Source organism: Pituophis catenifer, unplaced genomic scaffold (assembly GCF_029215685.1).
Source record: "Pituophis catenifer annectens isolate HBS135680 unplaced genomic scaffold, rPitCat1.0.hap2 SCAF_15, whole genome shotgun sequence".
NCBI lineage: Eukaryota > Metazoa > Chordata > Lepidosauria > Squamata > Colubridae > Pituophis > Pituophis catenifer.
The window spans coordinates 14,962,078-14,987,690 of record NW_027256895.1 but is presented as its reverse complement, the minus strand read 5'-3'; the positions used below and the strand labels follow the sequence as shown (position 1 = coordinate 14,987,690).

Below are 25,613 nucleotides of genomic sequence, written 5' to 3'. Positions count from 1 at the left end.
TTGCATGCCTTATTTCTCATACTTCTCGCAAAGCATGTGCCGTGGGGAAACTTCCATTTATTAAGCATAAGTATTTTCTGCCAGGAGATTTTACAATAGCTGGGATAATCTCTGAGTTCTACATGATGTCTGATCAAGTGGGTTTCACAAGACATCCATCTGAAGAACTGGTTGATGAGTTCATGTAAAGACTTTCTCTTTTTAGCTGTAGCATGTCTCAAACCAGATATCTTTCTCTAAGAAGATGCCTGGATTGAGTTAATTAGTGGTATTGTTTAAAGCACAAATTATTTCTCCTGGTTTCTTGCTGGTTAGTTCCTTCATTCTTAAGCTAATAGAAATGGATTTCCACTGATAAATTTTACCTGGCAAATAAATCACAAACACACATAGATATGCACATGTTTAAGGCAGATCTCACCCCAGTTCTTTTGTTCAAATTCTATATTGGGTTTTTCTCATTTTCTTTTTGTGGAATGAATCTTCAGCGCTCTACTATTGAAAGACCATTTATAGCTAATTTAACAGTTTAATTTTTCTTCTGAATATTAGGGAACATATGTATGTATGTATGTGGTTATGCAATTTATACATTATTCCTATCATTCGATCCATTTGTGGGAATAGGAAAAAAATTGTGCTAATGTATTTACATGATTCCTTCCATGGCACTATGCAATCTCCTTTTTTCTGTAGAGCATTTAGCTGAATTGTAAATAAAGTATACATAATGCCACATTCTTTAAGAGAAGAAATATGATTTGTAATGTATCTGTGTAGATTTTTTCTACAGAACTACCAACATATCCTGGCCTTAGTTTTTGCTGTAAAGGAGATCAAAGAAAACAATAACATTTTATTCAACATGACTCTGGGTATGCACCTCTCTAACAGTTATTTCATGGCAAGATGGACCTACTTGGCTTCAATGGAGCTCCTCTCAACACGGGGCAGATTCATCCCCAATTATAAGTGTGATGCCAAGGACTGGGCAGTATCTGTTATTGCAGGACCTAACTCTCACATCTGTCCCTTTATGGCAAACGTTTTGAATGTCTACAAGATGCCCCAGGTAAGATTTGCTCTTGAAATTCATATCACGGGCTATGACAATAAATTTGAAGGATAGGAGGAAGAACTGTAGCCTAGACAATGATCTGGTAAAAATAATCTAAGCCCTAACAAATTTGAGAAAGCATCTCAGAATTGACTCCAGGAAGGAAGGAAGGAAGGAAGGAAGGAAGGAAGGAAGGAAGGAAGGAAGGAAGGAAGGAAGGAAGGAAGGAAGGAAGGAAGGAAGGAAGGAAGGAAGACATTCTGTAATATAAAGATCAAGATAAATATTCCCAAATACTAATACTTTGAATTACTTAATCAAGTCCATGAATAAATATTATTATTAAAACATGGTGAGAAAAAGAATTGATGAAAATATATTAACATTTCTATTAAGTAGAATAGAATAGAATAGAATGGAATGGAATGGAATGGAATGGAATGGAATGGAATGGAATGGAATGGAATAGAATAGAATAGAATAGAATAGAATAGAATAGAATAGAATAGAATAGAATAGAATAGAATTCTTTATTGGCCAAGTGTGATTGGACACACAAGGAATTTGTCTTGGTACATACACTCTCGGAATACATAAAAGAAAAGTTACGTTCATCAAGAATCATAAGGTACAAATAATGATATTTATAGGGTACAAATAAGCAATCAGGAAACAATATCAATATAAACCGTAAGGATACAAGCAACAAAGTTACAGTCATATAGTCATAAGTGGAAGGAGATGGATGATGGGAATGATGAGAAGATTAATAGTAGTGCAGATTTAGTAAATACTTTGACAGTATTGAGGGAATTATTTGTTTAGCAGAGTGATGGCATTCGGGAAAAACTGTTCTTGTGTCTAGTTGTTCTGATGTGCAGTGCTCTATAGCATCGTTTTGAGGGTAGGAGTTGAAACAATTTATGTCCAGGATGTGAGAAGTCTGTAAATATTTTTACAGCCCTCTTTTTGACTCGTGCAGTATACAGGTCTTCAATAGAAGGCAGGTTGGTAGTAATTGTTTTTTATGCAGTTCTAATTATCCTCTGAAGTCTGTGTCACACAAACCAGACGGTTATAGAGGTGTAGATGACAGAGTCAATAATTCTTCTGTAGAACTGTATCAGCAGCTCTTTGGACAGTTTGAGCTTTCTGAGTTGGCGCAGAAAGAACATTCTTTGTTGTGCTTTTTTGATGACGTTTTTGATGTTGGGTGTCCATTTTAAGTTGTGAAATATGGTAGAACCTAGAAATTTGAAGGTCCCTACTGTTGATACTGTGCGGTGGCAGTACGGGAGGGTTTCTCCTAAAGTCCATCACCATTTCTACGGTTTTGAGTGTGTTTACTTCCAGATTGTTCTAGTCACGCCACAAGGCTAGTTGTTCAACATCCCATCTGTATGCGGATTCATCATTGCCACGAATGAGACTGATCACTGTTGTGTCATCTGCGAACTTCAGTAGTTTAACAGATGGATCCTTTGAGATGCAGTCATTGGTATATAAAGAGCAAAGATGTGGAGAGAGCAACAGCCTTGGGGGGGGGCTGTGCTAATTGTACAGGTATCTGATGTGATTCTGCTTAGCTTCACCAGCTGCTTCCTGTCTGTTAGGAAGCTTATGATCCATTACAAGTGTGTTCAGGTACCACTAGCTAGTTTAGCTTAGTTAGAAGAATGTCTGGAATGATGGTATTGAATGCTGAATTAAAGTCTACAAAGAGGACCCCCTGCAAATTGCAGGGGGTCTAACAGTGGATCTGTGATGGTTTTCAAGTGGGACAGCACTAGCCTTTCAAAGGTTTTCATAACTACAGATATTAGAGCAACTGTCTGTAGCTGTTCAGTTCCTTGGTGGTGGGCTTCTTTGGCAAATTAAATTAATTAAGTGTATTTATAAGTTAAGGAATCATACCTTTTAATTAGTTTGGATTCAGATTCTGTAGTAAATCGAGTATAGTACCTAAACATAACTATGTCATATGGTCACCATTACATTATTAATTACGTTGATGATTTGTGTTGTTCTTTTAAATGTAACTTTGTAGGTGAAACCGGTAGGAGGGAAATGCTTTCAGACTTGCAAGACTGTGGTTTCACAGTGTGAATTACCTCAAATGATTGACATCAATCTTGCCCACCTAAAAGTGCTTTCCCCCTCAGCTGCTTTTATACTGCAATGAATTAGGGAGAGTCAGTTCTGAGATGGTTATAACATTTCCGGAATGAGATGGTTATAACAATCTTAATTATTTTTTATTAAAGTCTATTATATGATAAAATATATAAAAGATATTTTTGATATCAAGAAAGGTAAAGAAAAAGAAAGATAAAGTCAAGAAAATCAAGAAAGAAAAGGAAAAAGAAAAGAAACAAAGATGTAGAAAGAAAAATAAAAACCAGTGGTTTCTGATTTTTTTTAAATTTTATTTTTATAAATTTTCATTCATAAACATTTTTGAAATCCAGTGCATTGTCAGAGTATCATCTACAAATAGAACAAAGCCAAAGAAAGTTGGTAGTAAATATTAGCACACAAACTAATAGCAATAGTAATCATATAATAGCAGTAATAATAATATAACCAAAAAGTTTAAACTAGGTTTTTTCTTACATTAGCTTATTTACATTTTTATCAATTATTATGATTATAGTTATATACCTCTTTATTTTCAATATTGATAATATTAACATTCATAATCTTACTTTCTCTAATTTCTACCTCTTTTCTCTATCCATTCATAAAATTTATTCCATATCCGATAATATTCTGAATGTTCTTTATCTTTAATTTTTAAAGTTAGTCTGTCCATTTCAGCACAGTCCCAAATTTTTCTAATTACATCCTCGTTCGATGGGATATTCATATTTTTCCAGTATTTAGCATATGTGATCCTTGCTGCTGTCAGTATATGTAACACTAAATTTGTGGTCACTTTATCATAACCCTCTGATAGTATACCTAAGAGGCATGTTTATTTTATTTTTATTTTTCAATTTATATACCGCCCTTCTCCCTGAGGACTCCCTGAGCCAGAATTAAAAACATGAAATACAAATATTAAAAACAATTAATATATATATAAATTTGGCCCAAAAATTTAAAAATCACAAACCAATTAAAACATTTAAAAAATTTAAAAATTTCTTCCTAAGCCAGCCCGGCTTGCTGGAAAAAGTGAGTTTTAAGGGCACGGCGGAAGGCACTGAGGTCTTGGATTCTCCGTTTCTGGCTTAAACTCAATATTTTGTTCAGTTATCATTCCAGCCACTTATATATGTTCTCCCAATATTTTCTTGCTTTACTGCATGTCCACCACATGTGGTAATAGGTACCTGGGGTCTGGTTGCATTTCCAGAATTTGGCGGATAGTTTACTGAACATTTTCACCAATCTCGCAGGTGGTAAATGCCATTTGTAAAACATTTTGTATAGGTTTTCTTTGTATGCCGAGGCCATAGTCAATTTGTAAATTCTGTCCCAAAGTTTTTTGCCATTTCTCTAATTCTATATTATAACCGAAATTTTTCGTCCAGGCAATCATCGTTTCTTTACCTATTTCTTTCTCCATTTTATAGTTCAGTAAATAATTATATATTTTTTAAATCAGTTTTTCATCTGTCCCCATTAAAATTTTGTCAAATGCTGTTGGTTCTTTATTTACACCCCATGCTCTAACATGTTTCTCATATCTTGATTGAATCTGGAAATACAGTCCCCAAGCTAGATCTACCCCTTGGTTCTGCAGTTGTTGCCTAGATTTAAGGTTTCTATTTTGTTAATCACAGTAGGGTATACGAAAAACCTACAACCTCAATCTTTTCTTTACATTTCCAGTTAATTCAAACCATTTCTATAACAACAAAGTCGATCAAATCATCAAAATCTAAAATCAGTTTCGTTTTTTTCCATTTTAAGTGTAAATTCAGAAGTGGTTTTCAGGTGGAAACAAAACTCAGTAAATTGTTTCATTTAATTAAAACTGTCGATTTTGCCATCTCGGTCACAAATTAATGCATTTCTGTCTTTAGCTTTGTGATTATATTACTTCTAAACATCAGATTTTTATGAACAAAATTAGGTATCTATTAATGTTTGCATTAATGTTTACAACAAAGACCATGAATTAAGAACAGATTTTTTTTAATTTTTTTTATTTATTTAAAACAATACATCAAAAAAAAAAGAAATAGTCAAACAAATGATCGCGACAGGAACTTTACATGATATTTACACTTTCTACGGTATGTAGGCTTCAGTCAGATTTAACATATATTAAACATAATCCTGGTTATACTTGACTTTTTGGGCGTCTGTTGTTCAACCAAACCTACCATTTGTCCCAACATTGGAAATATACAGAGTCCTTTTGATCTCTCAATGCTTTAGTCAGTCTGTCGGCTTCCGCATAATCCAAAATTTTCTCCAAAATCAAATCTTCAGCTGGCAGGTCTTTCCCCTTCCAATGTTGGGCGAAACATATTCTTGCTGACGTGGTGATAAATACACACAGACACCATATATTTGTGCCTATGTTGTCTGGCCTGATGTTCAGTAGATAATACTCTGGTTTCAGAATTAGGTTATAACCTGTAATTTCCATGATCCATGCCTGTATAATTTTCCAGAATTCAGTCGTCCTGGAGCAGGTCCACCACATGTGGAAATAGGTGCCAATCTCCCCACACTTCCAACAGTTTGGTGAGAGATTTGAATACATTTTAGAAAGACGAGCAGGTGGAAGGTGCCATCTATACAGCATCTTGTACACATTTTCTTTGTATGATGTTGCCCACAGGAATTTCATATGTTTAAGCCAGATTTCTTCCCATTTTGTCATATCAATTGGATAGCCAATATTTCTCCCCCAGGCAATCATAGAGTCTTTAACTATTTCATCCCCTATCCAATAGTCTATTAAAAGTTTATATATCCTTGATAACATTTTGTCCTCTTTTCCTAGAATGATATTGTCCAGATCATGCTGATTCAAATTAATACCATCTTGTTCCCTATCTTTTTTAAATTTCGAGCAAATTTGGGCATAAGCCCACCAATCCAGTTGTCTTCCCTGCAACTCCAACTCATTTCTTGATTTCAGACTACCATGGGGGTCCAAAAGTTCCCGGTAAGAGAGGTGATTTTCTTTGTTATATAGAGGCCTATACGTTATAGCTTCGAGTGGGACCAGCCAAGAGGGGATTGATGAGTAAAATTTACCCTTAATTTTCCTCCAGGACTCAATTAGAATATTCCTCACATAATGTCCTGCAAGGCACCTGTGCTTTGGGATTTTGTTTTGCCAAAGAAAATAATGCCAACCTCGATGTAGCCCCTCCCCTTCCAAGATCAACAACCTCCTTCTTCTCAACAATATCCAATCCCTGATCCAGACTAAATTTGCAGCCTGATAGTAGTATTCCCATTTTGGAACACCAAATCCTCCTCTTTCTTTAAGCTCTTGAAGCATTTTAAGTTTGATTCTGGGTTTTTTATTTTGCCAAATGAATTTAAGGACATAGTAATTTAGTTTTTTAAAAAAATTATTATCCAATCTAGCTGGTGCTGTATAGAATAGGTATATCCATTTCGGGAGTATGTAAGTTTTTATAATTGCTATTCTACCTAGTAGGGATATCTGCATGTTCTTCCACTTCTCTAGATCCTGACCTGTTCTCTTGAGAAGGTTCAGATAGTTGTCTTCTTTGATCGTGGAGCATTTGGCTGATATAATAATACCTAGATATTTTAGTTTATTTACAATTTGGAACCCCAAATTCGCTTCTAATTCTTTCCCTTGCTTTACTGTCAGATTTTTGGCAATAATTTTAGTTTTTTCCCTATTGATTTTTAATCCCGCCACCTTACCATATTTTTCTATTTCCTGGGTCAGACACGGTCCCGATATCAACGGATCTTCTAATATAAATACTAAGTCATCAGCGTAAGCCTGCAACTTATATTGTTGATTTTGGATATAAAGACCTTTTATCCCCATATTACGTCTAATTTCCCTCAGTAAGGGTTCTAATGACAGAATAAATAACAACGGGGAAAGCGGACACCCTTGTCTAGTTCCTTTCTCAATATCAATTTGACCGGATACATCACCATTAATTGAAATTTTAGCAGTCTGCTTCGAGTAAATTGCATGGATTGCCCGAATAAATCTTTCTCCAAATTGCATACGTTGCAGTAAACCTATTAAAAAGCTCCAGTTCACACGATCAAAGGCCTTATGTGCATCCATGAATGCCAGGGCCAGTTGTTTATCAATATGGGTTTCCTAGTATTCCAAAACATTCATAACTATTCTTACGTTGTCTCTAATCTGTCTGCCTGGTAAGAAGCCATTTTGGTCTTCATGTATAAATTGGTTAAGAAACCCTTTGAGTCTCTCTGCTAAAACTGCTGCGAATAATTTATAATCTGCATTAAGGAGCGAGATGGGCCTATAGTTCTGAATCTGAGATAGGTCACTATCATCCTTTGGCAAAAGAGTTATTAGTGCTTCTGTCCATGATTTCGGGGTTTGTCCCTCCCGAATCACCCCATTAAATAACTCAGTCATATGCGTACCTAGTATTTCCCAAAGTGCTTTGTAATATTCAATTGGTAGGCCATCTGTACCGGGAGTTTTCCCTGTCTTTTGTTTTCCCATGACCCTTTCAATTTCCCCCTCCGTAATTTCTTCATCCAATACTTCCCTAGATAAACCTGGTATTTGGGGTATGTCTGATTCCTCTAAGTATTTCTTTATTTCCTGCTTAGACTTATCTTCCTTACAATATAGGTTAGTTTAAAATTCCTGTGCAATTATTTTCTTCCCTTCTTCCCCTGTAATCCAATTGCCTTTCCCATCTCTCAAGTTATGGATTCTATTCTTTTCCTTTTCTTTATTTAGATGGTAAGTGAGCCACCTCCCTTGTTTGTTTGCCCTTTTGAAGTATCTTTGCTTCATCCACCTTATTTTTTTCTCCAAATCCTGTTGATCTAATAAATTAATTTGGTGTCGTGCTAATTTCAAGTTCATTTTAAGTCCTATATTGCTTGGATCCTGCTGTAACATAGCCTCACAGATTTTTGAACAATAATAAATACATCAATTTGGAAAATCATGTTCCCCCCTTTTTTTTTCTACATTTAGCTGATATATGGATCTTCTCCTATGAGAGATGACCAGATACAAGCTGCTTTCTTCCATCGCTTTTTCCCAGATGGTGACCAACAGATTGTGGATATTCTCCAGTTGCTGTTGTATTTTAGGTGGACATGGATTGGGCTGATTCTCCAACGTAATGAGAGTGGAGACAGATTCATTCAAAATGCTGTTCCGTTGTTTTCTCAACAAGGTATCTGCTTTGAGTTCATGGCAGAGATGGCCAAGGAAACATTTTCTAATGATATTTCAGCAGCCTTTAAAGATTTTAGCAAAATGTACATAATTATCATGAACAGCACTACCAATGTCATTATCCTATATTGTGAAAACCAAGTTACCATCATTTTCAGAATGTTGCCCTATTATACAGAATTTGAAGATATACCCATCGAGAGAAAAGATAAAGTTTGGATAATGCCAGCCCAGATGGAGTTTACATCCGTTCCTTTTCAAAAAACTAGGGGTATAGACTTTTTCCATGGTGTTATAAGTTTTGAAGTTTCTTCCAAGGAGATTTCTGGATTTAATAAATTCCTTCAGATAAGAAACCCAACTTCAGAAGCGGAAGACCATTTAATGAGAGTGTTCTGGGAAGAGGCTTTTGGATGCTCTTTTCCTAAAGATAAGTTAGATGAAGAAAACACTGGAATGCTGTGCACTGGAGAAGAGAAGTTGGACAAACTACCTAAGTCTGTGTTTGACACCACCATGACTGGACAGAGTTACAGCATCTACAATGCAGTTTATGCTGTGGCACATGCTTTACAAGCCATGTTTTCCCCCAAACACAGAACAAGAGCAAAAGTTGGGAGAGAAATGGTTTTGATTCAAAAGGCATGGCAGGTGAGAAGAGATTGAATTAACAATTCCCATTGCTCTTCTCTAATGCAGTGCTCTGTCCTACTCCCATGTACACACACACACACACACACACACACACACACACACACACACATATACATATATGTTTTCTTTTCATAGGCCTTTATGTGTATTTCTCTTTAGCCAGGTTCTTCCAAACAAATACTGTACATTTACAGGGAGGATACATGGGATGAAGGTGTGGCTAACTGATGAGGGCTTATAAGTCCGAAATAGATCTATCTTAGTGTCCTTAGTCTCCCAATGGGCAGCAGGGTGCTTGCTGCTGCCTGAAGAAAAAAAGCCTAGAAACTAGTGGATTAAGATTTCACTGAACTAGGGCTGCATAAGAATCTTGGTTTACATAGGAAGAACCTGGCTAAAGAGAAATACATACATATATACATATATACATATATACATATATACATATATACATATATAAATATATACATATATACAAAGAAAGAAGCAGACATCCTGCGAGCTCTGGGACTTAAAATTTTAAAATAATTAAAATTTTATTTTACTAAGCTTTCATCAGCCATTTGCTGACATCATCAGAGTATTAAACTACCATTACAGAGATCTCTGCATTTATATGCCATTAATTAATTTGGTCATTGCACGTGTAATAGGCCCTTCCAGCCGTCTCCCACTTGTAATCAGCTGTGTTGTTTTTGCTGTTGTCATGCTGGATGATGGAGGCTTGATTCCTACTGTTTCCTCTCTCCTAGCTTGCTTATCAGTGGGGGATGATGTTAGCCTGTCAACCATTGCAATTTGCTGCCTTGTCCATGACCTTGTGGTCAGCCAGGTTCGTTTCTCATTAATCCTATCTGTTACAGTTTGAGACAGCCCTGCCAGGTTGCCCTGTATTTGGTCAGGACTGACTATGCCTTCATAGGCTGAATCTGCATGCTCAGAGGTGGAGGGTGGGTGCCATTGGTCTCTGCTCACTGATGGAAAGCCATCTCTGCTCATCCTGCAGGGTCTTTCCTAGTGTCTCAAAGCCTGGTAGGCCGGTGACAGTTCGATATGCCTGTTGATGAAATTGTTATTGGAGAACCAGGCTTCTTTTAGTAGGCGTCCTCCTTTAGTCCTATCATGGGCAATAACCTCAGCCTCTTGAAAATCAAATGTGTGGTTGTGCTCCTTCATATGCGTCCAGATCTGGGAGTGTTGTTCCTTGTGTCAGACAGACAGTTTGTGTCTGTAACAACTTGGCCATTTCCCCTACATAATTGCTTGCCCAATTACTACAGTTGATGTGGTAAACTATTGAAGATGTCTCCTCCTTGGGTAATGCTTCCTTTGGGCGCATCACTCTCATTCTCAGTGTTTGGTCTGGTGTATGCGCCACTTTGACTCCATGTGCCAAGAGGATGCGTGCAGCAGTTTCGGATACCCCCTGTACATCTGGGAGCAGCCTCCATGTAGCAGTTCCACTGGCACCTTCAGTAGGCTGCCGAACCCTAGGTGTAGCACACCTTCGGATAAAGTCCATTAAGTATCCATTGAGCTTGCAGACCTGATAAAGATATGCCCACTCCTTGGCTTTAGCTGCTGGTGTACTACAATGAGTATCTATCCTACTGAACAGTGCCCGAATACAACTGATTTTATGTGCCATGGGGTGATTGCTCTCATTATGTAAAATACGGTCCATGTTCGTGGTTTTCCGATACACATGTGTGTTGAGACTCCCATCTGGGTTGCGGTTGACCAGCACATCCAGAAAGGCCAGCGTGTTGTTGGTCTCTTCCTCCATTGTAAATTGAATGTCTGGATATATGGAATTGAGGGTTCTTATAAAGCTGGTCTTATCTCACCATTTAATGATGACAAACGTGTCATCGACATAATGTGCCCAAAACTTGGGTTTGTAAATTTTCATAGCCTCATTTTCCAATTTCTGGAGGACCGCCTCTGCTACCACTCCCGATATCGGAAATCCCACGGGCATCCCCTTTAACTGTTCATACTGATTGTCTGCTTCTTTCTTTACATATATGTATAAATGTGTGTGTGTGTGTGTGTGTGTGTGTATGTGTGTATTTATATATATATATCGAATTTTAACATCAGAGGATAGGCAGAGATCCCAACAGGCAACCAGTGGTGTTGTAATGCATACAAGAACTCTTTCCTCTTTGCAGTTGATAGCTAGCAATAGGGGGAGAGAGAGAGAACCAAGCCAGAAGATATGCTAAGATCTCAACAGGCAACCAGTGGTGCTGTGATGCCTACTAGAATTCTTACCTCTTTGCAGTTGACAGTTGGTAATAGGGAGCCAGAGAAAACTGGACCGTTAACACACATTCAGGCTGCAACTAGTATAATGAAGCATGACCCACAGCTTCTAAACTGATAATAAAGGCCCCAAGATGACAAGGTAGAGAGCTTGTCGAAACATTGCCTAACTTTAAAGTGTTGGTTAGGATTTCAGCCAGAGTTTTTTGAAAGACCTTAAAAAGGTTTTTGTTTGGGAATGTAGAGGATTCTGAGCTGTGATCTTAGCCAGGATTTTAAACATTTTAACTAACAAACTTATAAAGACGCGGGAAAACACCCGAGATTTTAACTTTTTACATATATATATATATATATATATATATATATATATATATATATATATGTATGTATGTGTATGTATGTATGTATGTATGTATGTATGTATGTATATGTGTGTATATGTGTACAGTATTCATAGACATTTTGAATACAGTGTATTGTCAGAGTATATAATTTACAAAAGAAAAACAAAACAAGGCAGTAAGAAGTATTATCACATATATTGGTAACAGTAGTAATAATGTAACAGAGTAATTTAGCTAAAATTCTCTTTATATTGACTTATTTATAATTCTGTTAAGTATATTGACATATTTATAGTTATAAACCATCTTTATCTTTAATTCATATGTAACAATAATCTTCCTTCCTCTAATTTCCACCTCTTATCTCTAACCACTCAAAAAATCTATTCCATATCAAGCAGCGGTGAAATTCAAATTTGTTTTACTACCAGTTCTGTGGGGGAAGGATATTGCAAAATCTCCATTACCATCCCACTCTGGGACCAGACAGAGGTGGTCTTTGCCAATTCTCTGAACCACTCAAAATTTCCACTACCGGTTCTCCAAACTGCTCAAAATTTCCACTACCGGTTCTTCAGAACCTGTCAGAACCTGCTGGATTTCACCCCGATATCAAGTAATATTCTGTGTCATCCTTGTCTTTTATTTTTAAAGTCAGTCTGTCCATCTCAGCACAGTCTAACATTTTCCAAATTATATCCTCATTTGGTGGAGTATGCTCATTTTCCAGTATTTTGCAAATATGATCCTTGCTGCTGTCAATACATGCAAAATTAAATATGTGGTCCCTTTATCATAACCCTCCGGTATTATTCCTAACAGAAATACTTCCAGTTTCAGGTCTATACATTGCTTAATCATCTTTTCCAACCAGATGTGTATTTTCTTCCAATATTTTCTTGCTTTCATACAAATCCACCACATATGATAGAAAGTATTTGGGGTCTGATTGCATTTCCAGCATTTAGCAGACAGATTACTAATCACTTTTGCCAGTCTTGCCAGTGGCAAAAGCCAACTCTAAAACATTTTATAAAGATTTTCTTTATATGCTGTAGCCATTGTCAACTTATAGTTCTTATCCCAAAGTTTTTGCCATTTGTCTAATTCTATAGAGTAGCCAAAAAAAATTGCCCATACAATCATTGTTTCTTTGATTTGTTCCTCTTCCATTTTATAATTCAATAAGTAATTATATATTTTAAAATAAGTTTGTCATCTGTCCCTAATAAGATCTTATCAAGTATTGTTGGTTCTTTATAAAGACCCCATGTTTTAACGTCTTTTTCGTATCTTGAATGTATCTGCAAATACGGCCACCAAGCTAAGTCCACCCCTTGATTTTGTAATTGTTGTCTAATTTTAAGTTCACCATTCTCATTTAAAATGTCTTTATAGGATACAATTTTTTCCAAATTAATGAGATTTAGATATATCAATGCTTCCATTGTGGAGAGCCAGACTGGTATTTTCATATAGTTTTGTAATTTATTTTTTTCCCATACACGAAGCAAAGCATTCCTTACATAGTGTCTTTGAAAGTATCTATGCACCCTACTCCTTCCATACCATAGGAAAGCATGCCATCCTAGTTGGAGATCATGTCCCTCTGATAACAGCAGTCTTCTGTGTTTCAAATTTATCCATTCTTCTACCCATGTGAGTACCCGATGCCTGATAGTATAGCTCCCAGTCTGGTAGTCCAAAGCTCCAATTGCTTTTAGATTCCTGTAGCATTTTCAGTTTTATTCTTGCTTTTTTGCCTTGCCATATGTACTTCAAAATTATTCTATTTAGTTCATCAAAGTATTTTTCCCCCCTAATTTTATTGGTATCATTTGGAATAGAAAAAGTAATTTTGGTAGTATATTCATTTTTATGGAGGCTATTCTCCCTATCAAAGATAGCTGTAAATTCTTCCATCTCTCCAGGTCCAACCTAATTTGTTGCATTAGTTTTATATAGTTGTGCATCTTGCTATTAAGTAGATGCTTAAATATTTCTTTACTATCTGCAGATCTATTTTCTCTGTCAAATCTCTTTTTTTTATCTGTAAGATTTTTAACTATTACTTTGGTTTTTTCTTTATTTATTTTCAACCCTGCCACTTCTCCATATTCCTCAATTTTCTCTACCAATTTAGGACCAGTTTGTAATGGTTCTTCTAATATAGAAACTAAGTTGTCTGCAAATGCTTGTAATATATATATGCAAAAAATTAAAATCTCAGGTGTTTTCCCGCGTCATGTTAAATAAGTTAGTTAAAATGTTTAAAATTCTGGTTAAAATCCTAGCTTAAAATCTTCCAAAAATCCTTACAGAGCACTCTGCAAGGTCCTTTAAAACCTTAGCTAAAATCCTACCAGTACCTTAAAAGTTTTTCTTATAGCAACGTTTTGACAGGCTCACAACCCTGTCATCTTCAGGCTCTTATCTAGTTTAGAAACTGTGGGTGTGTTGCGAGGTTGGAGCTGTCGCTTTTCTATGTTTGCTGCTGCTGACGTATGCTGGTTAGCCTGTAACTCTGTGTTGTGATTGGAGGACAGCAGTTTTTCTTCCTGCTTCCTCATCCTGGCTGTTTGGCTACGTGTTACAGGCCTAGCTTTCTCAGGTTCTCTATTATGCTCTACCTGCTACAAGCTAGGCCTGTAACACATAGCAAAACAGTCAGGATGAGGAAGCATGAAGAAAAACTGCTGTCCTCCAATCAGGACACAGAGTTACAGGCTAACCAGCATACGTCAGCAGCAGCAAACATAGAAAAGTGACAGCTCCGACCCCGCAACACACCCATAGCTTCTAAACTAAACAAGAGTCTGAAGATGACAGGGTTGTGAGCCTGTCGAAACGTTGCTAGAAAGAAAAACTTTTAAAGTACTGGTAGGATTTTAGCTAAGGTTTTAAAGGACCTTGCAGAGTGCTCTGTAAGGATTTTTGGAAGATTTTAAGCTAGGATTTTAACCAGAATTTTAACTAACTTATTTAACATGATGCGGGAAAACACCCGAGATTTTAATTTTTTGCATATACACACCCGCAAAAACTTAAGAAAACATATATATATATATTGATTTCCATTCCTTTATTGCTGGATCTTGTCTAATACTTCTGGTTAAGACTTCTAATGTTAGTATGAATAATAAGTATGAATAATAATGGAGACAGAGGACAGCCTTGTCTCATTCCTTTTTTTATATTGAAATTTTCTGTCTTACTCTTACGAATACACCGGAGTTTTGATTTTAAGTGTGCTGCTACTCTGATTTCCATAACCTGAAACCCACCTCTGGTCCTAACACCTGTGACAGGGGAGAAACTTGGATGAGGGGTTGAAAAACACTAAGTCTATTAAAGAACACAATTATATTAAATCAATATCCATAACTTAATACCATTGAAATTGATCTCCTTCACCCCTCCCCTCCCTTTCCCTCCCCTTCCCTTCCCCTCTTTTTTAATTACCAATCTTTGCTTCATTTTAGTTCCATCACTATTTGAGAACCATGTCATTTAATAACACTGCAGGAGAGAAAATTTCCTTTAATGAAAATGGGGATTTAGACACTGGATTTGACATTATCAATTGGGTCACATTCCCAAACAAGACCTTTGTTAAATTCAAAGTTGGAAAGATCAACCCAGCAGCTTCTCCAGATAAGCTATTCTCCATTTCTGCACAAGACATCACCTGGCCTACCATGTTTAACCAGGTATTTCCTGCTCAGTTTTCAAACTGTGTATTCTTCCCCTTCCCTTCTTGTTTCCAGAATTATTGATTCAAATGGATCTTACCCTTAACGTTGTCAGGCCAAAAACAGCAAAGATGAAGAAATAATGACCAGAGATTTTGAAATACAAAGACTTAAATCTCTGCTTAGCAAAATAATTTACTGATATATCCTCATTAAATCTTTATGGTTTTAGTAGAATTTAATCAAATAGCTGCTGTCTATTCCTGCTGGCATTTCAAGCTTGTCTAATTTAAAAATATATTTGACATGACAGCAGTGTTCCAATGTTTGAGGGGCTGCCACAAGGAAGAGGGTGTCGACTTATTTTCCAAAGCACCAGAAGGCAAAACTAGAAACAATGGATGGAAACCAACCAAGGACAGAAGCAACCTAGAACTAAGGAGAATTTTTCTAAATGAGAACAATCAATAGCTTGCCTTCAGGAGTTATGGGAGCTCCCTCACTGGAGGCTTTTAAGAAAAGACTAGACATCCATTTGTCTGAAATGGTATAGGGTCTGCAGTTTGAACAGGGGGGTTGACTAGAAGATCTCCAAGACCCCTTCCAACTCTGATGATGATGATGAGGAGGAGGAGGAGGAGGAGGAGGAGGAGGAGGAGTATAATGGATGGGACATTCTGCCAATTTCCCCTTTATGTCCAAATTGACAGGAAGAATGGTGAAACTGTTGTTCTTACTTTGTTACTTTTCCCATCAATTCTTGAAAGACATTGAAATAGAATGTTCTGAAACTTTTGAGTTTCAATAATTCCTGATTTCTCTTCTTGATAGGTTCTACCTCTTTCTGTTTGCAATGACAATTGCTATTCTGGGTCCAGGAAGGTGAAAATAGAAGGGAAGCCATTTTGCTGTTATGATTGCCTTCCATGTGCAAAAGGGAAAATTTCAAACCAGATGGGTAAGACCTGTGTTGTGTAAAACTATCCAGTCTTCTTAACTGTGATTCAAAATGCTAATTTTCAAACTTCCTACAATTGACTTCTAATGTGGTGATCGGGCCTATGATATTACTTTTTTGTTGTTGTTAGTTGCAAAGTCGTGTCTGACCCATTGCGACCCCATGGACAACATTCCTCCAGGCCTTCCTATCCTCTGCCATCCTCTGGAGTCCATTTAAGCTCACACCTACTGCTTCAGTGACTCCATCCAGCCACCTCATTCTCTGTCATCCCCTTCTTCTTTTGCCCTCAATCTTTCCCAGCATTAAGCTTTTCTCCAGTGAGTCCTTCCTTCTCATTAGGTGGTCAAAATAGTTTTATCTTCAGGATCTGGCCTTCTAAAGAGCAGTCAGGGTTGATCTCCTCTAGGACTGATCGGTTTGATCGCTTTTCACTCCAAGGGACTTGCAGGAGTCTTCTACAGCACCATAGTTCAAAGGCCTCAATTCTTTGGTGCTCAGCCTTTCTTATGGTCCAACTTTCAGAGCCATACATTGCAAATGGGAAAACCATAGCCTTGACTATACATACTTTTGTTGGCAGGGTGATGCCTCTGTTTTTTAGTATGCTATCTAGATTTACCATAACTTTCCTCCCCAGGAGCAAATGTCTTTTAATTTCTTGGCTGCAGTCCCCATCTGCGGTGATCTTGGAAACCAGGAAAATAAAATCTGTCACTACCTCCATTTCTTCCCTATCTATTTGCCAGGAATTGAGAGGGCCTGATGCCATGATCTTAGTTTTCTTAATGTGGAGTTTCAAGCCAACTTTTGCACTCTCCGCCTTCACCCGCATGAAGAGGCTCTTTAGTTCCTTTTTGCTTTCTGCCATAAACTGGTATCATTTGCATATCTGAGGTTGTTGATATTTCTCCTGGCAATCTTAATTCCAACTTTTGATTCATCTATCTCATGATGTGCTCTGCATATAAGTTAAATAGGCAGGGCAACAGTATACAGCCTTGCCAGACTCCTTCCCCAATTTTGAACCAATTAGTGGTTCCATGTCCAGTTCTCACTGTTGCTTCTTGACCTGCATATAGGTTTCTCAAGAGACAAATAATCATAATCATAAGTTTATTTGTCAAGCATATATAAGATAACAGATAAAACTATAAACATAATTTGAATACATGAAAAGAGATAAGTAAAAAGAAATATTAGGACAGTGACTGTAGGCACGCTGGTGCACTTATGCATGCCCCGATCTCTTCAAGAACTTGGCACAATTTGTTGTGGTCCACACAATCAAAGGCTTTAGCATAGTCAATGAAATAGAAGTAGATGTTTTTCTGGAACTCCCTAATTTTCTCTTTGATCCAGTGATGTTGGCAATTTGATCTCTAGTTCCTCTGCCTCTTCAAAAACCTGCCTGTGCTCTGGTAGTTCTCGATCCACATACTGCTGGAGCCTAGCTTGTAGGATTTTAAGCATAACTTTATTAGCATGTGAAATGAGTGCAATGGTGCAATAGTTTGAACATTCTTTGGCATTGCCTTTCTTTGGAATTGGAATCTAAACTGACCTTTTCCAATCCTGTGGCCACTGTTGAGTTTTCCAAATTTGCTGGCAAATTGAATGTACCACTTTTACTGCGTTTTCTTTTAAGATTTTGAATAGCTCAGCTGTCTCCTCCATTAGCTTTGTTGCTGCTCAGATTTTCTAAGGCCGATTTGACTTCACATTCTAGGATATCTGGCTCAAGGTCAGTGACCATTCCATTGTGTTTATCGGGGATGTTAAGCTCATTCTTGTATAGTTCTTCTGTGTAATTTTGCCACCTCTTCTTAATCTCTTCTGCCTCTGTTAGATCCCTGCCATTTTGGTCCTTTATCATGCCCATCTTTGCATGAAACGTTCCCTTCATATCTCCAATTTTCTTAAAGAGGTCTCTAGTCCTCTCTATTCTATCGTTTTCTTCTATTTCTTTGCTCTGTTCATTTAAGAAGGCATTCTTATCTCTTCTAGCTATTCTCTGGAATTCTGCATTTAACTGGGTGTATCTTTCTCTTTCTCCCTTGCCTTTCATTTCCCTTCTTTCCTCGGCTATTTGCAAAGCTTCCTCAGATAACCATTATGCTTTCTTGCCTTTTTTTTTCTTTGGGATGGTTTTAGTTGCTACCTCTTGTACAATGTTGCAAACCTCCGTTCATAGTTCTTCAGGCACTCTGTCTATCAGATCTAATTCCTTAAATCTATTTGTCACCTCTATCGTATATTCATCAGGGATATGATTTAGTTCATACCTGAGTGGCCTAGTGCTTTTCCCTACTTTCTTCAATTTAAGTCTAAATTTTATTTATTTATTTATTTATTTATTTATTTATTTATTTATTTATTTATTTATTTATTTATTTATTATATTTCTATACCGCCTTTCTCCCGTAGGACTCAAGGCGGTGTACAGTTAAGAAAAATATAGACACACAAACATCATAAAATTGCTAATTAAAATTATTACTTAGTTTGGTCAATTAAATAAAACCCAGAATTAGATAACATTTAAAAAATCATTCACATGTTCGTATGTTTAGCCCCACCTGTTGGAACATCAGGGTCTTGAGGGCACGGCGGAAAGCACGGAGATCAGGGATATTCCGTATCTCCGGGGGCAGTTCATTCCAAAGGGTTGGAGCCCCCACAGAGAAGGCCCTCCCTCTGGGAGTCGCCAGTCGACATAATTTGACTGACGGTACCCTGAGTAGTCCCTCCCTGTGAGAACGAACTGGTCGGTGGGAGGCTATTGGTGGTTTTTTTGCAACAAGAAGCTCATGATTTGAGCCATAGTCAGCTCCTGATCTTGTTTTTTACTGACTTTATAGAGATTCTCCATCTTTGGCTGCAGAGTACATAGTCAGTCTGATTTCTGTGTTGACCGTCTGGTGATGTCCATGTATTGAGTCGTCTCTTGTGTTGTTGGAAAAGAGTGTTTGCTATTGTATTATCTTGACAAAATTCTATCAGCCTGTGCCCTGCTTCATTTTGTACTCCAAGGCCAAACTTGCCTGTTATTCTGGTTATTTTTTGGCTTCTTACTTTAGCATTCCAGTCCCCCATGATGATAAGGACATCATTTTTTGGTGTTAATTCTATAAAGTGTAGGGCTTCATAGAACCGGTCAATTTCATTCTCTTCAGCACCAGTGGTTGGGGCATAGACTTGGATTACTGTGATATTGAATGGTTTGCCTTGGATTCGAACTGAGATCATTCTGTCATTTTGGGGATTGTATCCCAATATTGCTTTTCCTACTCTTTTATTGATTATGAAGGCTACTCCATTTATTCTGAGTGATTCTTGCCTGCAGTAAGAATCAGATGGTCATCTGAATTAAATTCACCCATTCCTGTCCATCTTAGTTCTCTGATTCCTAAGATGTCAATGTTCAGTCTTGTCATATCTTGTTTGATCATGCCCAGCTTGCCTTGATTGATGGATCTTACATTCCAGGTTCTAATGGAGAAAAAGTATTTACAGCATCTGACTTTCCTTTCACCACCAGATGCACCCACAGCTGAGCGTCCTTTCGGCTTTGGCCTATTCGCTTCATTCTTTCTGGCGCTCCTATATTTATCCCTCTGCTCTTCCCCAGTAGCATATTGGACACCTTCCGACCTGAGGGGCTCATCTTCCGGTGTCATTTCTTTTTTCCCTTTTGGTACTGTCCATGGGGTTTTCACGTTTTGTCAGAACTCTCTGCTATGACCTGTCTGTCTTGGCTTCATTGAGCTACGCAAGCCACAACAAGGCAGTAATCCATGAAGGGGATGATATTACTTTATAAATACTAAAAATGAAAGGGTTACCACAAACAATATGTAAGTAACAGATCATCTCCATATTTACAGTATCACACTAAATATAAATAGGCATTAATTAATTAGGAAAAATTAAACCCAATAATTAACTTTCAGTCCTGCTACCTGATCTTTTCTAGAAATTGACCATGATGTTTTGTTTTTTTGCAGATGCGGTTGACTGCTTTCAATGTTCAGAAGACCAATATCCAAACAAGGCTCAAAATCTTTGTATTCCAAAAACAACCACCTTCCTGTCTTACAATGAGCCACTGGGAATCACCCTGGCCAGTGTTAGTCTCTTCCTTTCTTTCATCACAGCTTTGGTGCTGGGGATCTTTATTAAAAAGTGGGACACTCCCATTGTCAAAGCCAACAACAGGAGCCTCACCTACATTCTTCTCATTGTTCTCCTGCTCTCATTCCTTTGCAGTTTGCTCTTCATTGGGCAACCAGATCAGGTGAAATGTTTCATGCAACAAGCTGCTTTTGGCATCATATTCTCAGTAGCCCTTTCTTGCATATTAGGGAAAACTATCCTTGTTGTTCTTGCTTTCATGGCCACCAGGCCAGGTTCCAAAATGAGGAAATGGGTGGGGAATAGGCTGGCTTTTTCTATTGTCCTATTTTGCTCCCTGGCACAATTTACCATTTGTACAGTGTGGCTGACAATTTCTCCTCCATTCCCAGATTCTGACATGCACTCTATAGCTGAAGAAATTGTCCTACAATGTAATGAAGGTTCAACCACAATGTTTTATACAGTGCTTGGCTTTCTGGGGTTGTTGACTGCTGTCAGTTTCACTGTGGCCTTCCTAGCTAGGAAGTTACCAGATAGCTTTAATGAAGCCAAATTTATCACCTTCAGCATGTTGGTCTTTTGTAGTGTCTGGATATCATTTGTTCCCACCTATTTGAGTACCAAGGGGAAATACATGGTGGCTGTGGAGATCTTCTCCATTTTGGCTTCAGCAGCTGGATTACTGGGCTGCATCTTTTCCCCCAAATGCTATATCATTATTATGAGACCTGATTTGAACACAAAGGGACAGTTAATAAAAAAATAATCCTGAATGTGAAGTTCAATTTGCTCATTGATTCCATGCAGCCTTCCCTCCTTCTCTAACCAAATAATACAAAGTGACATTAATGAGGACCTTTATTTTCTCCAACCTGAATTTTCTGCATTTGGTCTTTGAGATACTACCTAGCCTTCCCCGATCACTTTAATGACTGCTGTTATCTCTTATGGCAGCCTTTTTCTACTAAGCCATGCCTCCTCAAAGTATCTATAGCACAGCAGAATTCCGTTTTCTTTGATTCTCATAATGTACCTTCTCCTGCATACCCAGTTACCCTTGTTTTCTTTTCCCAACCACATACATTTCTTGGATCCAAGTAATGGATTTAAGTAATGTATCAAGTTAACATTAGTCAAAGTAAATATATTCTAATTCCCAAAGATCTGAGTAATTTATAGAGATTGGCTCAATTAAGCTTTGCTCCAGCATATGATTATTTCCTAGGCTGCTTAAGGAAAAATGATACTTATTTTTAGACAAAATATCTAAGAAACCAAAGACACAGGAAAAACTCATGACTTTGCAGCTAGACACTATAAATAAATGAATAATGATGGATATGTCCCTAAAGATTAAGAGGATAGGAGTGAAGGTTATAAAATCCAAAAGCAGGTCATAGTTTAGGTCTAACTGGGTACAAGTGTTTCATCAATATATGCCAGTATGAATCACAACTATGAGTAGGTTGTGGGAAAATGTACTTTTATAGAAACATAAAATACTATGGGAGAAAAAGACCTATTAGTCCATTGAGTCTGCCCTGTAAGTTTATTTGTTTTTTCTTTTCTTTTTAATGTATTTTTAATTATTATTTTTAGATCATATATATATATATATATATATAATTTTCACTTGCCACATACCTCTTTGTATGTGGAGATGGAGATGGCAATAAGCAATTACATAGTCCTTGATATTCTAAAATATTAATAGTGGATATATTGATTGGCAAATTGACAGTTCATTTTGGCCATGTTGCTAAAAATGTTTAGCTTAATCATTTAGTTCTCAGAATATGGAATTACAATAATATGTAAAAAAAAATAGTAGTCTATGTGTTTTGCATTAAAATATGTTGAAAATTATGACTCTGACTGATTTAACTTTGGCTGTCTTTATAATTGTAGCCCAATTATTAATTAACTCCCATTACAAAGAATAAGTCAAGTAGAATGATATAACTAGATTAGAAATAACAGAATAACAGAGTGGGAAAGGACCTTGGATGTTTTATAATCTAACTCCCTGCTCAAGCAGGAAACCCTATACTATTTCAAACAAATTATTGTCCACTTTTTCTTAAAAACCTGCACCCACAACTTCTGGAGGCAAGTTATTTCAATGATTAATTGTTATAGGAAATTTCAAATTAATTTCAAATTAATTTTGTAAGGAAATTTTTCCTTAGTTCTAGGTCGGTTCTTCCCTTAATAAATTCCATCCATTGTTCTTGTTCTGTCTTCAGATCCTTTGGAGAATAGGCTGATCCCCTCTTCTTTGTGATAGCCACTTAGATATTGCCATGTTTTCCCGAAAATAGGACCTACCCTGAAAATAAGCCCTAGCATGATTTTCACAACTGTGCCTAATATAACCTCTACCCCAAATATAAGCCCTAGTGAAAGGAGTGGGCGTGGCCCACACAAGAGACAGCAAATATGCATGGGCCGATGGTATCTGGCAGCAACCACAGACCGTTCAGCCCAGGTGAGTTGATTACCTGTACTAGCAGCAGACGGAGGCAGAACTGTGGAAAAGCCAAGAGTTGATAGGCTGGAACAGCGGCCAGTCATGAGAGGCTTGTCTTCACATGGCAGCAACAGCAGCAGATGGAGGCAGAAGCACAGGGCAGAATGCAGGTAATCCAGAAACGCTGTGTGGGCAGTGGTGGGTAGCAGTTATTTGGGCTGGGTCACTGAACTGCTAGTGACTGCTGGCTGCCTCCAAACGGTCCCCTGCTCACTCACCCTGGCTGCCCAATGCTCGCTTCCCCCATCCCTACCCTTCTGGTCAACCCAGTCACTCCTCACTTCTACTGTGTGGGTTCTCACTTGCAGCTTGCCAGCCAGAGTGGCCCTGATCTGCCTGCCAGGTAACCCTGCGAGTCATGGTCTATGTAGCTGCCCCTGCCCCCCCCCCACCATCCCAGCCTGCCTCCTCTACTCTGTGGCCTGTAGCCCTAACAAGCTTGCCTGCCTTCCACATGGCCTTTCTGGTGTCCACGGGGCCAGCTTGCGAAGGCAGGCAAATGTCCTGGCCATGGGGACTGCCGGGAAGGTTGTGTGGAAGGCATGCAAGCATGGCAGGGCCTCCTGGCTGTGGGGAAGGGAGCTAGCACCCTAGTCCCTTCCCCGCAGCCCTGCCAAGCTTGCCTGCCTTCCCCGCGGCCTTCCCGGTGTTCCCGTGGCCAGCTTGCCACCCCCCCACCCCACTTCCCCTTTACCTTTCTTTAATGCAGCCCACTTCCCTCCCCAAACCTTGGGAGGCAGCTGTTTCCATTGTTTACACTAAAGTAAAAGACACATCTTGAGTAAGCCATGAAGTTCAGTGTTGTGAACATTTGCATACTACTCCTGTAAGTGGTACCCTACATTTACTGGTGGAGAACATTGGAGAATGAGAAACCTGACACTTAGAATGAAGCTACCTTTAACTAGAAGACTAACTTGTTTGCTCATAATGGAACTGCCCTTCTCCAATATTTCAACTGTCCTAAACTCGAAGGCAACACGCCATTTTCAGAGAAAATATGCTTAGAAACTAATACAAGGATTTTACATTGCAGATTATATTGCACTAAATATCGCTTCATTAACTTATGCAGTGAAACTATTCAGTGATGGATTGTTTTTCTTGTAGACCAGACCAAATTACATGTAACCCAACATGCTAGTCACAAAACAATCACTTGCTTCTGGCCTCTCACAAGGTCAGAGAAATATGGAGAGATTTTTCTCCAATGATTTTTGAATAGGAGGTCTATGGATATAAATAAAGCTACATGTATAATAACAGGGATTTAAGCAAAAGAAGATTGAGCCAAAACTGATGCAAACTTTCCCCCTTAGCACAATCAAATGTACTGTAGCATGTCTTACTAACTGATTAGATCCTATCAGATGTAAAAGATCAGAATAAATTCAGAGCATACAAACAGATTTTGCAAACAGAATATCAGAGAGCTAGAAGAGAGGTTTAGGTCATAATATCCAACTACTTGCTCAGTCCTAGAGCTTTAAATTTAATCTTAAACCAAATAGTTGGGTTAACCCCAAAAGCAATAAGCAATCCCAGTTGCTGGGATGAACACTAACATGGTTACCACATCAGTGGTGGGTTGACCCCGGCTCGGACTGGTTCGCAAGAACTGGTAGTAAAACTGGTGGGAGGCTCTGCCCACTGACCCAGATGTCATCATAGGTGATCTGCACATGCATGTCATAAATTTTCCTTAGATCTAAATATTAGATTTGATTTATTGGGAATAAATTTATTAGGGATATAATCTAACAAATCATTATTACATCTATTTCTTTGATTAGATTTCTTAGATTGGCTTTATTAGGAATATCTCTTTGTATGCCTTCAAGTCAGTGTCAACTACAAGAATAATTTTGCAGAAAATATGCTATGCTTCTCAATACTTTTGGGGTGGAAGAAGGATGGAAGAAAATAAAGTATTTCTGACTTCCTGTGAAGACATGGCTGGCAACTGACATGCCCAGAGAATCTCCTTTTTCTGGACTGTCATTTTTCCAACTCAACAACACAAGGAAAAGGCTTCCTTTTGTCTACTTGACTTTCCAAGGTTAAGGAAAGTCCCAGAATAATCACTCAAGATTCTCTGATCCAATCTAAGAAATCTAATCAAATAAATAGATGTAATAACAATTTATAAGATTATATCCCTAATAAATCTAATTTGTAGCTCTCCATTGTAGCTGTATTGTAGCTCCAATACTTTATCATCTACAAAAAAAAAAAAAAAAAAAAAAAAACATTATTAGGCCCATTTGGGGGCAGAGGAGGAAGAGAAGGAGGAGGAGTAACTTCTGGGAATTTTCTAGTGTTTTTGAAAATGCATACCTGATTATTATCTAAGGTGATGATTATGAAATCATCATTACTCTCAAGGCAGAAAAAAATATTTTTCCACTCTAATTACATACAGGTATATACTGTAACTCCTGAACGGATCGAAGGGAGGGTTAGTGTATGTATGTATGTATGTATGTATGTATGTATGTATGTATGTATGTATACATGTATCTATCCATCCATCTATGGATTCAGCAGATCAGTGTGTATGCATTTAGTGGTAGGATCCAGAACGATGAAGACCATGGCATACTAAATAGCTGGATG

The 25,613-nt window shown here is 37.7% G+C and overlaps 1 protein-coding gene across 1 annotated transcript; it reads left to right on the top strand.

Moving 5' to 3' along the window:
- The first annotated feature begins 125 nt into the window (after window positions 1-125).
- On the top strand, window positions 126-21,233 carry LOC139324234 (vomeronasal type-2 receptor 26-like). Its single transcript, XM_070953952.1, has 6 exons — window positions 126-184; window positions 781-1,072; window positions 8,205-9,062; window positions 15,163-15,390; window positions 16,204-16,330; window positions 20,338-21,233. Exons 1-6 carry the CDS (start codon window positions 126-128, stop codon window positions 21,231-21,233), a joined length of 2,460 nt encoding a protein of 819 aa, XP_070810053.1.
- The last annotated feature ends 4,380 nt before the right edge of the window (window positions 21,234-25,613 follow it).

What these genes read in the sequence shown, in the direction of transcription:
- LOC139324234 (XM_070953952.1), top strand. Translation starts at nt 126, where the DNA reads ATGTCTGATCAAGTGGGTTTCACAAGACATCCATCTGAAGAACTGGTT. An exon ending in GAACTGGTTGATGAGTTCAT is followed by an intron (nt 185 to 780) that starts GTAAAGACTTTC and finishes GTATCTGTGTAG; the next exon opens with ATTTTTTCTACAGAACTACC. An exon ending in GGCCTACCATGTTTAACCAG is followed by an intron (nt 15,391 to 16,203) that starts GTATTTCCTGCT and finishes TCTTCTTGATAG; the next exon opens with GTTCTACCTCTTTCTGTTTG.